A 12,680-nucleotide genomic window follows, 5' to 3' on the forward strand; every position below is an offset into this window, starting at 1 on the left:
GTATGTAAGAAAGGTATTAGCTAGAAGCTTAGATTTGATGATAAATATGATCTGAGTTATTTTTTAGTATTTCTTTCCTTCTTTGTGTTTTGGTGTTGAATTGTAAATTTTTGAACAAGCATGATATGTACTATAATGTATAATTTTAAAGCATTCTGATATTGCTATTTTTTATAGGGTTCAATTCTAAACGCCGTCCACCTAATTTTTCACTCTATTCAAAATTAAAATAAAAATAAAAATAAGAACGCTATTCGAAATTTTTTACTTCTTGGTTTTCAAGAACCGGAATATGTTTCTTTTTATAGAGAAAAAGTTTGATGCACCGACGGTGTAAAGTTTTTTTACACCGTCAACCAATCAGATTTCAAGGATGTGAGAAAATCTCTCTTTTTATTTAATTTCATTAATTGACATGACACATCCTTGAAATCTAATTGGTTGACGGTGTAAAAAAACTTTACACCGTCGGTGCATCAAAATTAAACTCCTTTTTATATTGGGAATTACAGCTCCCAAATATATGGAAATACCTTTCGAGATTTAGACCCCAGTAGTTAATACTTAATAGTCTGATTATGTTATGGGTTTAATTTTTCAAAACATTAAGAAAGTCACGAAACAAGTATTGAGAAATAGTAGCAATGAGATCACCCTAGCCGGTGATGACACTTTCCTATTTAGAGGATCAAACTTAATTGTTGTTTTCGACTTAAACGGTGTTTAAACGGTGTCTTGTGGCAAATGCGTGGACAATAGAAGTATTTTTTTTTTTGATAGGAAACGAATCATATATTAAGTAAAAGAAGTACCCAATACATCCGCCTGAAGGAAAGCAACTAAACCCGTGGGAGCATTATCCACCAAGTCAACATTGGGAAAACCATAAGCTAATTTCGAAACAAAATCAGCTGCCTGATTACCGATCTCCTAACATAAACGAAAGAAAAAGACTCAAAACATGAAGCTAAAACCTTACAATCATAAAGAACATTAGCAAAATAAGATATTTCATTTTCAGTCCTATGCTAAGCCTTGACAAGCACTTCGCAATCAGACTCAAAGACGACTCGCTTAAACCCAAAATCCAACACTTTCTTGAGAGCCCAGCGGAAGCATAGTGTTTCAGCAATGAGAGGGGATGTCGTAGCTGTGATCGGGCCGCTAGCAGCAACCACGAGAGCCATAACCCCTCTACTTCTAGCCATAACCCTTCCTTATTTTATGGATATTGTCCCCCAATTTCCAGGTTTTCATAATCCAATAATAAACTTAAGTGAGAGCACTAAAGTATTTTAAGGGATGAGAAATTAGGTGATCCATTTTATGTACTTTATCCTCATTTACATGATTTAAGTGCATTGAAGAAAAAATCTTGATGTAAGTGCATAAAAAACAGGCCCAATAGTAATACTATTGCGATTTTGAAAAAAAAAATGTATTACTATAGTCAGCGAGTAGCGATGAGCGAAAGAGAGTGAAAGAAAGAAGAAGCGATGGCGACGGAGGACACTGTATCATCAAACCCTAACCATGGAGAAAAACGACCAAAAGTGGTGGTTATAACAGGCCCCACCGGTTCCGGGAAGTCGAGGCTCGCCGTCGATTTAGCCTCCCACTTCCCCGTCGAAGTCATCAACGCCGATTCCATGCAGGTCTACAGTGGTCTCGATGTTCTCACCAACAAAATCCCCATATCCGAGCAAAACGGTACCACCCTACTCTCCCCTCAACCTCTTCCATTTTCTCAAAATCAATCTCACTTCGTTCGTCGTTGTTGCAGGAGTGCCGCACCATCTCCTCGGAACCGTATCCCCAACCGTCGAATTCACCGCCAAAACCTTTCGCGATTCTGCTATTCCTGTAACTCTCAAACCTGATCAAAGATTTTTCTGAATTTTTTCGGTATTTTAGTTAATATTTTTTTTGTTTTCGTATTTTTTCAGATCATTGATGCTATATTGGCTCGCAACCACTTACCAGTTATAGTTGGGGGCACCAATTACTATATCCAGGTGAGGGTTTTGAATCATGGTGATAGCATCTATGTGCATTCCTCCATGTTCTTCCAGTTTTTTAATCATGCACACATAATGTACTTTCTCTGTTTCTTAGGGTGTGTTTGGAAAATATTATTCGAGATTATGTTAATAGTGTAGCCACTTGGTTAAGCTTATGAAAGTTACATATACCCATAAGCTTTTTAAAGTTAATTTTGATAAGGAAGAGTGCTGTTTATTTTGATATGAAATGTAAGAATTAAAATTTACGCAGTACATGGTCTTTGTTTTCCGGCAATTGGAATTTTAATGCTTAACCATTTTTTCCCCCGCAAATAACCAATGCTTTGATGCCATCTGATTATTCTTACATTTCGTTGATCCGGCCTGCTATTCGTATTAAATAGCAATGCTGTTTGATTGCTTCTCTGATAAATTTATGAATAAGCGCTTGTACGGTTACACTATCTGTAGTCTTCTCTGCTTCTGAGTTCATTTCAACAAATTTCTGAATAAATGCTTATGCAATAAGTGCTTATTGATATAACCTCTTAAGCTATTTAATTATTTATTCGAATGCATCCTTACTCTGATTGTATGTTTCAAGGCGTTGCTGGGGCTTTCGTTTTATTTCTCATATTTTTGCTCTATTTTCTGTTATGTTCTTCAGGCTCTTGTGAGTCAGTTTCTCTTAGATGAATCGATGGATGATATGAATGATAGCTGTTGTTTGGGTGATCTACCTGGTAAATTGTTATTTGGTTCTCTGATTTTATTTTTTCTCCTGTTCGAGTAATTTTTACTTAGCATCTTATATTGCTTATAATTATGTAGGTGTCATGTGGTCTGATAACAGCTTCATTGCGGAAAGTGACAGTTCAAACGATTTTAATTATGATCTACTTAAAGATATTGATCCAATTGCAGCAAATAGAATCCATCCAAATAATCATAGAAAGGTTGGAGTTTAATTTCATTATTTATTATTCATGTGACATGTACATAGGGCCATCTTTCTTATACAGTTAAGACTTGCTGTAAGAGTTAAATATATGCAACAATTCCGTGATTTATTCCTGTTTTAGTTATGCGCATGACACCGTTTTCTGTGTTTGGGCGAGGGATGAAAAGTGAGCGGGTTACTTTTATATGTGACAATGATTACCAACTTAACCATTAGTATTTAGTAACCCTCTCCTTCACACACACACATAGAAAGAATTTAAAAGTTCTGGGACGCTGTAATGCTGTATCTCCACTAGAAGCATTGCCCTTTTTAATTAATTTGTAAACTTTTAAATTATATGAAATGCTTAACTGGGGATGCACTTGTTTTTTTTTTGTTTTAGATAAATCAATATATTAGTTTGTACGCTCGCACTGGTGTTCTTCCGAGCAAAGTTTTTCAAGGAGAGGCGGCAGAGGTTTGTAATCTTTGACATTCATGGACTTATTGCAAATTCAACATAATCTCTTTTCCCTTAGTCCATGTGACTTATCATGCTTTTCCTCAATTTATGGTCTTCATAATTGATTGCTTCCACAATTCACTAATCACTCTTATGTGGATTACTTATTGACAAACAACACAAATAGAAGAGGGATGTTCAATTGTTCATGTGTTTTATTGCAACATGTCTGTTAATTCTCTCCTTTTTTTTCTTGTGTTTCAAATGATATTGGTCTTGCTTGTGGCAGGGCAGAAGTGGGGTCAAGTTGATAACTTAAGATATGATTGCTGTTTTATATGCGTGGACGCATCTCTCCCTGTATTGGACAGATATGTAGAGCAGAGAGTAGATTGCATGATGGATGCTGGATTACTCAATGAAGTCTATGACATTTACAATTTGAATGCAGATTATAGCAGAGGTTTGCGGCAGGCCATTGGTGTCCGTGAATTTGAGCCTCTTCTTAGAACTTTTGTTCTCAAGGACATCTATGAAAGAGAGAAGGAGTTGACCGGAGGATCCACCATAGAGAAGCGTGAGACATTGTCTAATGGTAATCTGATGGAGTGGTTAAGATCTTACTCTGATGCTAAATCCATGATTCTTATGGAAGAAGCAATTGAAAAAGTGAAGGTTAATACCCGGAGACTTGTTCGCCGTCAGGTAAAAATAATTTATCATTTGTTCGTGACTTTCTTGAGCATTCCAAACAGAACATTTATTTTGGCCAGATATGCAAGCTAGCTGAAAATTTGTCATTTTTCTGATTAATCTTCTCACAACATGTATATAAAATTAGCCATGAGATGCTTCATATGTATTCTGATAGAATTGATGAAATAACTTCTGTTAGTTGTGAACAGCGTTTATACATCAAACTGATGGAACTCCATTCTCTGTACAATATCAAGATATATTTGTTTTAGCCGTAAGATTTCTAGCATTTTGCTATAGACCATGTTAACTTGAATAGACAATAATATAGTTGATCAAATATTCATTGATGACAATTGCTAAGCCCTTCTCTACTTAGTAGATTGTAATCCAGAAATTTAAAGTCAAAGATTTATGTGGAAGCTTTGTTCATTACAGAAGAGGATGCTCAATCGACTGCAAATGCTGTTTGGTTGGAACATACACTCTGTTGATTCCACAGAATCAATATCAAGTAAGCTGTCTTAGACTCTTAGTCTTGTTCCTGTATATTTGTTGCGTTTATTGTAATCAATTAACTTTTTGAAGTATCCTGTAATTAATAATTATATTGATTTGGATATTTTTTTGTAGGTAAATCAGATGATGTTTGGAAAGGTCAAGTGGTTGAATCTAGCATGAAGATAGTTAACTCATTCCTGAGTGAGAATGGAAGCATGTCATCCACCTGTAGCATGTCAAATGACACTGGGATGAAAATAGTCCAAAGGGACCTCTGGACTCAATACACATGCAAGGTCTGCTATGATTTAGAATTCACTTGGCAGGATACATTGGCCCCTTTCTGATCACAAAAGAAAAATTCTGCATTGTTCTGATTACTGACCTTTGACCACCCTTCATTCACACCTTTATTCAAGAAAGGGGAAATGCCAGAATGGGGTGATTTTATGGATAGATCTAGAGCGCAACACAATGCTTTTAGTCTTGGTGCAATTCTGCAACAAAAATTGCAAACAATTCACTAAAACATTTAAATGGAGACAATTTTTTAATGGTTTATTTATATATACTAGCAGTGTTAACATTTACATGGATACTTGATCTTATCTTGTCATGTTTCTTTTTTGCTATTTTCTTATTTTAAATTATTAGTAATGTGGCAAAAATGATGAATTCTGGTTGGATAACCTTTGTGTTTGACAGGCCTGTGGTGATCGGGTGCTTAGAGGATTACATGAATGGGAGCAACACAGACAAGGCCGTGGGCATCGAAAACGTATCTCTAGTCTCAAGAGGAAGTCACAAGGTCTTAATTTCTATGAAACAGAAGCGGGAGCATTCTAAGGGGATGAATAGCTGGATACCGCTGGATACCTCACTCTAGTAGTAATGAAAGATTTGGTTGATGCTATTATTGATGGCTTGTCATCGAGTGAATTATTTTTGTATGATTTTTGCTTGCATGTGTTGGAATTAATTTTTGAGGAGTGCTAGCAATAGTCTCATTAATTTGTTGAAATTCACCCGAGTCTCATATTTTTAGTGGACTACACTTGAATTTTAACTAATTAATGAAGAGTGTTGAATAGTGTTGCTAGTATTTTTCTTGATTTTTTGTTAGAGTTAGGTTTTGGGTCCTTTGGATGTCATTATAGTTCCGAAATCATTTCTGAATTGTTGTAATTGCTGCGTTGACCCTTGCAGTTTTAATTTTATGGGTGATCCTTGCGGTTGCAGACTAGCTTTGCCTTTTTATAACAATTTCTAATGAATATCGAACACGTTCTTAAGAATGTCCAATGAAAATGAGAGATCCTTATTATTGAGATAAAAAATGGTATCATTCCAACCATGTTCAATTCAACCTTCAAGTCCAAGACATGAAATTATAACCAAGCATGTTTATTTATCTATCTATAATAATAATAATATATATAAAAGCAAAGTTTTGCAGTCTTAGGGGCAAAAAAGTCCTTTAACAATTTATTCCAATAACTATGAGAGCTGGGCATGGATATTTTTGTAAAAAGTTATTTTATTTCACTCAGATTTGATCTCAGCCGTTCATTCATATCACTTTCACTACATCTTTCATTCAAGGAATTTATTAAATTTGTGGAAGGCTTTTCAGTTTCAACAAAATACAGACTCTTCCTTTTCTCCTACTCTCAGCCGTTTCTAGGTTTCAAGTTCGTTTAAAACCTTTCTCTCATACACTGCTTCTCCTTGCTCCAACGATTGCCCTCTAGATCGATTTCCAGCACCTCCTCCGTCTGGAACACCCTCATCATCGGCTTCATCTGCGACTAGGAGCCCCTCGACGCCCTCCTTCTCTACGCCCACGTGAGAGCCGCCACTTCCCCCCACCCACTTCGATTCCTACAGAGAACCCCCAACATATGCCTCGCGGATTTGATTCTTTTGTGGTCGATGGGTTTCTTTGGAGCTCCTTCAAGCCACGTTTGCAATTGAGATATTATGACCCCTTGATTTCTGACGTTTTCACTCGATCAGAAGCATCTTACTGTGAACTGAAGCAATTAACAGTAGTCGCTCACTCTTCAGGTTTCATTCGCAACCCTAACCTTTAGTTTCTCTTAATTGCTTGATTTCCAAAATCTTCCCCTGTGCCCTGTTGGTCTAGATTAGCTTAACTTTGATATAGCTACATAATACAATTTCTTGGACTTTGTTTGCAGTTTTTCAGTAGATTAGGGGAGACTGTTTAGTTTTCAATTTTTCATCATGTGTATCATTTTACAGGTTGGGGACAGCGGTGCTTTTCCTCGAGTGATCAGGTTATTTCTCTTCCATTCCTTAATTTTGATATTGCTATAGAATACAATTTCTTGGGCTTTGTTTCCTCAAGTGAATTTTTTTATAGCATAGCCATTATCTATACTTGATATTGGGGTGGATAATATATGGTTATCAATCTTGATTTTTTATTAAGAATTATTGTTATCAATCTTGACTGTTTAACTTTTACCTTCTTTCCATTTCAATTTTCATCTATCGACTTTCACAATTTTCTGCCATTTGTTCTTTCCATTTCAGGCGGTGAACTTTGGAAGCGTTATCTTCTTCGACATTGGTATGAACCCTTAGTTATATGCCTTCTTAAATTTTGGTTCTTATGTTTTTACCTTTTGAGGATGCATCAAAATGATTTCTTTCTCTTCTGTGGTCCTGAATGTGATATTGATGGCGCACCTGGCGACAGAGTTGCTGCAACGGCTGCAACGCAGCCCCGTCCCCTCTCTGCTGATATGAAATCGGTGTCTGCAGAATTAATCGCTCATGGATTTGCCTTTGGCCATAGAGGAAGAAAGGTCAACTTGAAGGTAACCTACAATGTTATGTACTTCTTTCTTTGGTTTTGATTGAGATTATACCTTTTAAAGCTGAATGATGAAAGTGAAATAGATCGATTAACCTTGAGGATGATGACACAGTGAATGTTGAAGCTTTCATCAATGAAACATCATTCTTGGCTAGCAATGGTCAGCATGAAGTACTGAGTTTAAAGTGCAAGGTCTGCTATTCCATGTATTTTTTGTTATTTATATGATTTTCTTCTCTTGATTTTCCTTTGTTTGCATTTGTAGTACATATGTATTGGATCACTTTCTTTTGTTCTTCACAAATCAGGTGCTTCATTCTTCTGTTTGTGCTTCTCTGGGAATTTTCAGAAATCTCCAACCAAATATCAAGTGAGTAAAATTTTTTTATTTGCAGTACATGTTTTGTCCTTCTTCCCTCACTGTGTTTGTTGTTCTTCCCTCTGTGTGTATTATCCTTCACTACTATTGTGTCTGAAATTGCAGCCCTTGCTGCTTTACAGATTACAATTCTGCAAGTGTTTCTCCTCTTTTTGTACCTTTTTTTTTTGACTAAATTGCATGCAAATGTTGGTGCTCTTATTCTACTTCCATATATCTAAATTGAACCCTTTAACCTTATTCTACAGCTTCGTTTTAACCTCTTTTCTTTCTTTTCTTCTAAGTTGAAATCATATAACTATTAAGTCATGCTATTTTTCATTTAACTATTTCAAACTTTTGAAAAATGGGGAGAGCTTTGCTATTGCTAACTACCACTGCACTTGCAATTACTATTCTGTAAGAAAGGTAAAAGAGTAGGAAGAAAGAAATGATTTAGCCAAATAAGACCTGACTTGAAGGTTATCAGCCCCAAGTACCAATTACCATGTATAGAAATAGAGATGGCAGGAGTAGTGACTACTTTGGCTAAGTAGCATATGAAAGTGAATGTAGGTTGAGGAATAGTCATTGAAATGGACCCACAACTGAACAGCAATCCACAGCTGATATGCTTAAAAACTTCAAATTGATGAGCATGCATGCAATGTTGTTCTGATTGTTTGTTACATCAGACATCAATGAGCAGTTGGAACTTCCATTGTTTTAGCTTCCAAAATGGAATTGTAATCCTAAGAATGGAATTAATCCAACAACTACCAAAAGAACCCATCCTAGCCCCCTGAAAACTCTTGAGAACAAGGAGTTTCGTCTGAAAATGCTGAGAAAATCTATAGGTCTGAAGGTGTTTTAACAGAAGCTGTGCAAATTATAAGAGAGCTTTAAGTAGAAGAGTCAAAGCAGAATGATTAATGTTGGCTGTGAAATAATTAAAGGATTGCTAATTAGAAAATAAAACCAATGTGATTTTAATCTTGCTCTGTTGCTGTCCTTCGTTAGGAACCATGCTAAACTTAAAGAAAGGGTGGTGTAATCAATATGCTTATTGAACCTGATAACTTTCAAACTTCTAAGGCTTGACTCAGGACTTACCTTTGATAGGTTTTCCTTTTATTTTACTCTGTTGCTGTCCTTCATTAGGAACCATGCTAAACTTAAAGAAAGGGTGGTGTGATCAATATGCTTATTGAACCTGATAACTTTCGAACTTCTAAGGCATGACTTAGGGCTTACCTTTGATAGGCTTTCCTTTTATCTTTTCCCCAATATGTTTAACTTCTTTCTTCCCCATGTTTTTTCCTCACCATTGCATTTAAAAGCTGACAGTGCACCTTTCTAAATTCCTTCTACTAAATTGTGAAATTATTTGTTCATTCACACAGAAAAGAGAATGCTCCCCCATAAACTTGACATCTCCCACTGATTTCTTAAATTATTTGTTCATTCTCGGATTTTTTTTATTTGTTCTCAAATATGTCTTCATGAGTTGTTTAAGCCTTACTTCTACCATGGGTTACATTATGCGGAAGACAAAGGGTTTGATTCTAAATCCAGCCAAAGTTCAGCATCACTGATAAGGCGAATTGGCTGAGATCTACCAAAAAAAAAGTGAATGTGAAGAAAAGGCAATAAGACAGATTATTATTGGTCAATGAATGAAGATGCTTGCAGCCTCCAAGCTTCCGCATGTGCTTTCCTTCAGTGCCATTATTATTGACATGAAATTAGGTTTAGGGGCATGGATAGGAATAGACTGCCACCATTGTTGACTGTTTTGGTGTGTTCGGTATTCTGAGATTGATTTGTAGGAAGTAGGCTTTGGCCTCCACTTTAAATGTTTGGAAAGATTTGAGTTGTCATTGTGGATCTACAATAAATATTAAATAGTTATATTTTGTTTCTGACTGTGAAGGGCAGTTTATTATATCTTTCTTTCAATTTTTTAAATTTTGGAGTTCGTTTGTAACTCTCAAACTTATTTCTTCAGTTAAGAGCATTCTTGAAATAAGATAAAAAATATTAAAGCTGTGCAATTGATAGCTGCAAATTTGATTTTGCTTTGCAAATTAAGCTATTGATTACTATATTATTGAGTAACTGTGTGAGTAATGGACATCTTAAAGTACGGGGTCATCTTGAAGTCAAAAGAACTATGTCATTTAAAATGCCTTTTAAAATTTTAAATAGTATTTGGCTATAAATAATATTTGTTTTTTTAAGAATATTATTTATTGATACTCTTCCCATTTTAAACAGATTATTTTAAATTATATTAATTAATTTTTATATAAGGAAAGATTATATGTTTGAAATTCTGTTACATTTATATTTAAATCAGATATTTAATTTTTTTATAATCAAATTGAAAAAAATTTACTTGATTTTTATGATATTTAATCAATCAGAATTTTTTTTTGACGGTCATCAATCAAATATTTTAAACTCGGTTTGTTTAAAAAAAATCAACTACCTTTTTAACCAATAAGATATTTAAAATATTTATAATTGGTTTGAAGAGTTTTTATTTAAACGTTTAAACAATGAGAGGTGGGACCTTGATTTTCTTATACGATTATGGTTATTTTAATTTGTATTTTGATAACCTTTTTGTTTTAAATTTTTAAATTTTTCTAGAACTACATTACCTTTTTGCATCGTAAATTGATTTTAGGAGAGAATGATGGAAATGGTTAATAACCATCAGTGCCTTGCCTTTTACTATTGCAGATGTTAATGACCATTAGAGCAAATAATGCAAATGGTTAATGACCATTATTAAATTGCTATTATTAGTAGAAGAAAATTTTGTATGCAAATGTATAAGTTGAAACGTCTTTAAGTCTTTATTAGGCACATTAAATTGTAAATTATTACTAATATTTATGTTTTTAAATTTGAAACTCCTGCCACATTAAATTTTAATTTATTAATAATATTTAAGTTTTTTAATTAAAAATTTATTAATTATTTTGAAACTCCTGAATGTTGTCAATTTTTTTTTTTGTAACTCCTTTCGATTTTTTTGTAGCCCTAATAAATATAAGAATGTGCAATCAATATGACTTTTCATTACCTATTTTAACCTATTTTAATGGCATCTTTATCATTTATTTATTTAAAATAAGTATTTTAACTACTTTTTAATTCATTTTAATTTAATTATTTATTTACCTTAATCCCTTCGATTTTTTTTATGGTTTATTTACTTTGTGTAACCTAAGGAATCCGATGGGGCATAGTTAATTAGTTTTGATTTAGAAAATTATTAATGGTTGCATAGCCTTCCCACTATCTCTTTACCCACATCTATATAAGTTACTAACAATGCACATCTAAAAAGGTATACTTCACATGCATAGGAGCTGCAAACAAGTATACTTTAGGTGATTTGGAAGGTATTTATAATTACGTGCATGCCTAATTGTGCTCAACTTGGTCTTTGACTTCATAGACATTTCCTCTCTAAATCCATTGGACTTTATATGGGTTAGTTTTGGTGAATTCTGTTTACTAATTTTACATCTTTAGTTGTTGCAAGATGTACAACAAGATATCTTACATCGTTGCTGGAAAGATCGAATGGAAGATTAAAGTTCGTGTTCTTCATTTGTGGGAAACAAAAGATTATAAAAAACCTCAGATTACTAATAGCATTGACCTGCTCTTGATTGATGAACAGGTATTCTATTTTTTTTTATGTCATTCTAAGGGTGCCAATTTAGAACTTCTCATTTCCAAAGAAAAAGTGCCTAACAAATAAATGCTTATTTTTTTGATATTTTTATTTTGTTAACAAACCAGAACTCAAAGATTCATGCCACCATCAAACGTGGCCAAATGAATCAGTTCAAAGACATGCTGGGTGAAGGAAAAGTTTATATGATTCAGAATTTTATGGTTCAAGCATCTGATAAAAAATTTAGAGTCACAAAGCACAAATACAAGATATCTTTTTTGGTGAACACAAAAATTGAAGAAGCTACATGTGACACTATTCCTTCGACAAAATTTGAAGGAGCTCCAGTGATGCTTTTAAGAAACATCGACCAATCAGCTGGATTGTGCAATGGTACACGTCTGATTATCACTGAAATGGGCAAATATGTTTTGGAAGGTAAGGTTATATCAGGAACAAATGCCGGAAAAAGGGTGGCTATACCAAGGTTAACATTAACCCCATCAGATAGGAGAATTCCTTTCAAGTTTCAAAGGAGACAATTCCCTATAGTGTTCTCTTTTGCCATGACAATAAACAAAAGTCAAGGACAATCTCTAAAGAGTGTGGGGTTATATTTGCCAAAACCGGTGTTTTCACATGGCCAGTTATATGTAGCCTTCTCTAGAGTCACCCATCGCAAAGGATTAAAAATCCTCATTTGCGATGGTGACGACAATAATTCAAATAGTACTTCTAATGTAGTTTACAAAGAAGTGTTTCGCAATGTAGTGTGAAGAGGATGTTTTTCACAAAAATGTTACTTTAATTGTGTGTTTAACTTTTTCTAGATAATCATGTGTATTCAAACTCTACTATATATTTTTACTCTTGCTGATTAATGAATGTTATTTGATTGATAAAACACTTGATATATATTAAGCTTTCAAACCAATTCACAATATTTAATTAAAAGAAAACATCAGAATTCATAAACTAATTTATCATATCTTTTAATCAATAAAATATATTTAAGTCAAGACAAATTTAACAAAAACAACACACAAAAAAAACCAAAAAATGAGTATCCCCGTGCATCGCACGGGTAAAAGTACTAGTGTGTAATATGAGCTAAGCATTGCCTTGTTATAAAAGAAGATCAAGATGAATAGCATGACTGATCTAAAGATAATTA

The 12,680-nt window shown here is 34.1% G+C and overlaps 2 protein-coding genes across 9 annotated transcripts; both read left to right on the forward strand.

The window, feature by feature from the left end:
• The first annotated feature begins 1,409 nt into the window (after nucleotides 1-1,409).
• LOC130747177 (tRNA dimethylallyltransferase 2) lies at nucleotides 1,410-5,849 on the forward strand. The gene is made up of 10 exons (XM_057600029.1): nucleotides 1,410-1,710; nucleotides 1,784-1,863; nucleotides 1,947-2,015; nucleotides 2,671-2,746; nucleotides 2,835-2,959; nucleotides 3,350-3,424; nucleotides 3,704-4,114; nucleotides 4,544-4,619; nucleotides 4,739-4,902; nucleotides 5,312-5,849. The coding sequence occupies exons 1-10, from the start codon at nucleotides 1,497-1,499 to the stop codon at nucleotides 5,450-5,452; spliced, it is 1,431 nt and encodes a 476-aa protein (XP_057456012.1). The 5' UTR covers nucleotides 1,410-1,496; the 3' UTR covers nucleotides 5,453-5,849.
• Nucleotides 5,850-6,231: 382 nt separating this feature from the next.
• Nucleotides 6,232-12,340, forward strand: LOC130747178 (uncharacterized). 8 transcript variants are annotated; one of them, XR_009022334.1, is made up of 6 exons: nucleotides 6,232-6,673; nucleotides 6,872-6,906; nucleotides 7,166-7,452; nucleotides 7,564-7,643; nucleotides 7,717-7,821; nucleotides 9,360-9,734. XR_009022334.1 is itself a non-coding variant. In XM_057600030.1 (4 exons), the coding sequence occupies exons 3-4, from the start codon at nucleotides 11,369-11,371 to the stop codon at nucleotides 12,280-12,282; spliced, it is 792 nt and encodes a 263-aa protein (XP_057456013.1). In that variant the 5' UTR covers nucleotides 7,568-7,643; nucleotides 7,760-7,821; nucleotides 11,359-11,368; the 3' UTR covers nucleotides 12,283-12,340. The 8 variants fall into 8 exon arrangements, 1 of the variants encoding a protein (XP_057456013.1); XR_009022333.1 differs by having other exon boundaries at nucleotides 7,760-7,821; XR_009022332.1 differs by having other exon boundaries at nucleotides 7,564-7,821.
• Nucleotides 12,341-12,680: the final 340 nt, after the last annotated feature.

Source organism: Lotus japonicus, chromosome 3 (assembly GCF_012489685.1).
Source record: "Lotus japonicus ecotype B-129 chromosome 3, LjGifu_v1.2".
Taxonomy (NCBI): domain Eukaryota; kingdom Viridiplantae; phylum Streptophyta; class Magnoliopsida; order Fabales; family Fabaceae; genus Lotus; species Lotus japonicus.

Coding starts and splice junctions, on each gene's coding strand:
- LOC130747177 (XM_057600029.1), top strand. CDS start 1,497: ATGGCGACGGAGGACACTGTATCATCAAACCCTAACCATGGAGAAAAA. Junction 2,747..2,834: donor TTGTTTGGGTGATCTACCTG/GTAAATTGTTAT, acceptor ATAATTATGTAG/GTGTCATGTGGTCTGATAAC. Junction 4,115..4,543: donor GGAGACTTGTTCGCCGTCAG/GTAAAAATAATT, acceptor TGTTCATTACAG/AAGAGGATGCTCAATCGACT.
- LOC130747178 (XM_057600030.1), top strand. CDS start 11,369: ATGTACAACAAGATATCTTACATCGTTGCTGGAAAGATCGAATGGAAG. Junction 11,510..11,631: donor TGCTCTTGATTGATGAACAG/GTATTCTATTTT, acceptor TTAACAAACCAG/AACTCAAAGATTCATGCCAC.